Source organism: Rattus norvegicus, chromosome 4, assembly GCF_021556685.1.
Source record: "Rattus norvegicus strain SHRSP/BbbUtx chromosome 4, alternate assembly SHRSP_T2T, whole genome shotgun sequence".
Taxonomy (NCBI): domain Eukaryota; kingdom Metazoa; phylum Chordata; class Mammalia; order Rodentia; family Muridae; genus Rattus; species Rattus norvegicus.
This window is the reverse complement of record NC_141537.1, coordinates 101,830,655-101,833,304: the sequence shown is the minus strand read 5'-3', so window position 1 is coordinate 101,833,304 and position 2,650 is coordinate 101,830,655. Positions and strand designations below refer to the sequence as shown.

At 38.3% G+C, this 2,650-nt stretch overlaps 1 gene segment (V, D, J or C); it reads left to right on the top strand.

The window, feature by feature from the left end:
* Nucleotides 1–618: 618 nt before the first annotated feature.
* LOC502815 (immunoglobulin kappa chain variable 12-41-like) lies at nucleotides 619–1,425 on the top strand. The segment is given in 2 exon segments: nucleotides 619–735; nucleotides 859–1,425. Coding segments are annotated over 2 exon segments (372 nt in total).
* The last annotated feature ends 1,225 nt before the right edge of the window (nucleotides 1,426–2,650 follow it).

Here is a 2,650-nt window from a genome sequence, read left to right as displayed (position 1 = left end):
AAAGTTCAGTCCTGAAAACATACACAGAAGTAATGTTCTATGGAGTCTAAAAGATATATTTAGGAATGTGCCTCTGTGTGTGTGTGTGTGTGTGTGTGTGTGTGTGTGTGTGTGTGTGTGTGTGGCAATGTAAGTTCATAGGAAAAATGGATGAAGAGGCCATGAATTTGAAAAGGAACAGGGACAAGTATGGGGGAGACTGGTAGTAAGGAAAGGGAAGAGAAAAATGTTCTAACTAAAATTTAGGCTCACAAATATAGAGAAAGGAAAATAAAACAGAAGAAGCTGTATGGCCACAATGACATCTACACCTAACATTGAAAGGACAATGGAACCAGCTATGTGCTGCCTAGAACAGTACGATATCTGAAAAACCTAGGTATGGAGGAAAACACATGGTAACTCTGAATAGACCATAATAGAAATCAAAATAATGTTTCACTCATAGACTATGGCCTTTGTTTGTTGTTCAAACAGTTGCACATTCTCTACATATAAACCTGTACTGTGTCTTATTTGGAGAAACAAGAGAACCACAGGTTTGTAATGAGTACTGACCTGATGAATCCTGCAGCTCTGCCTACCCTTTGCTGATTTGCATATATCCAAAACACTGACATGAGGACTTCTTCATAATCAGGTCACTCCCTGTGTTGGAGGAAGCCTCACACAGATCACATACAGACATGGGTGTGCCCACTCAGCTCTTGGTGTTGTTGCTGCTGTGGATTACAGGTAAGGAAAACAGCATTGAAAATTTATTCAGCTTCCTGTAATCAATGTTGATTTGCCTCTGTGAAAATCCTCTTGCAACAGAGTTAAACATGTGTGGATTTTTTTTCAATTTTCCATTATTAGATGCCATATGTGACATCCAGATGACACAGTCTCCAGCTTCCCTGTCTGCATCTCTGGGAGAAACTGTCTCCATCGAATGTCTAGCAAGTGAGGACATTTACAATAATTTAGCGTGGTACCAGCAGAAGCCAGGGAAATCTCCTCAGCTCCTGATCTATTATGCAAGTAGCTTGCAAGATGGGGTCCCATCACGGTTCAGTGGCAGTGGATCTGGCACACAGTATTCTCTCAAGATCAACAGCCTGGAATCTGAAGATGCTGCGACTTATTTCTGTCTACAGGATTCTGAGTATCCTCCCACAGTGATTCAAGCCATGACATAAACCATGCAGGGAAGCAGAAGTGAAAGTACAGGGTGCCCCAGCTGATCCTCATGATGTCTCCAGCTGCTCAGCTGCTGTGAGTGTTGTTCTTTGCTAGGGATAAAGGTCAATGAATATTTTTACAAAGGAGTCAGAGAAATTGTTTGGTGTCCTAAATCTTTGTTTTTCCCTATGTCTATTATGAAAAGAATGGAATGGTTTTCATTACTTATTAAAAACAAGGAAAATAAAAACACTAAAATTACCTATTTATGTGTAGGAGAATATTCACAGTTGTGGATTCATTTAACAATGAGAGAGGGGAGGGAGGGAGAGACCTTGAGTTATTTTGAAAGGAAAATTTATCTATTTATAGGATTAATATACTGAGGAAGAAGTCTGGGAAAATAGTTTAATGATTACGAACATTGACTGTTCTTCCAGGGGATCTGGATTCAATTCCCAACATTCACTTGACATCTAGCTTCTGATAATGCCAATTCAAAGATTCTTTTTAACCTACTCCTCCTGCCTTTGAGTGAAGGAATTTGTACCAGTGTTGAGGCAGGTAAGCAATTTGCATAGAGGCAAGGAAGAAAACCCCTTTCAAATTGATTTCTTATACCTGGACCAGATTTATGTAGTTTGATCTCATTAACTATATCCTAACAAATTTAAACACAGTATAGTTTAGGAAAATGTTTCCTGATGTAATACTACACACTAATGGAACACAACAAATAAGTGTTGTTACAGAGAAACTCAACCCAGGGTCCACGCTATTTCTTATATGAAGCTCAGTTTGAGAGATAGATTACTTGTACTATCTTAATATGTAGGAAGTGTCTGGCATGTTTACGGTCAGATAGTATAGATTTCATTTGTGGTATTAGCCACCTGGGTGTTAGAGTTTGAGAGAGATAACTTAAGGATCACATATAATTTCTATCCTATGTTTTCCTTCCTGGGAGATCTATGTTACCTAACTTTGTTTCTTCCTCTATGACTTGCTTCTCTGTACCTATGGCTCATACCTTAGTTATGAGATATTTAATGGCTTTCTCTGCTATTTCTGTGATTAGACATCATAGCCAAGGCAATGTACCTAAAAAGAATTGAATTGGGGAGTTCTTACTTCCAGAAGATTAGTCCAGGACTAGCATGGTGGGAATCATGGTAGCAGACAGTCAGGAATGGACCTTATGAAGTAGTTAATAACTTAAATCTTCTTCTACAAATAGGAGAAACAGAGAGCCAGAGAGATAACTGGGAGTGACAGCCATGAGATGAATATATTTACTTATGATTTTTGATAAGCAAAATACAAATAAGAACAAACCTTCTTTGTCTCTTCAAGTACTTCCAAATGACTGCAAGTGATTGCATTAAAGAATGGATTTTCTATTTCTCACAGGAGGAATGCAATTTTAAACATTGGTTTCAGGGATTTTCTGAAATGTCATAGTATATCCAATGGAGACTGGTTCATA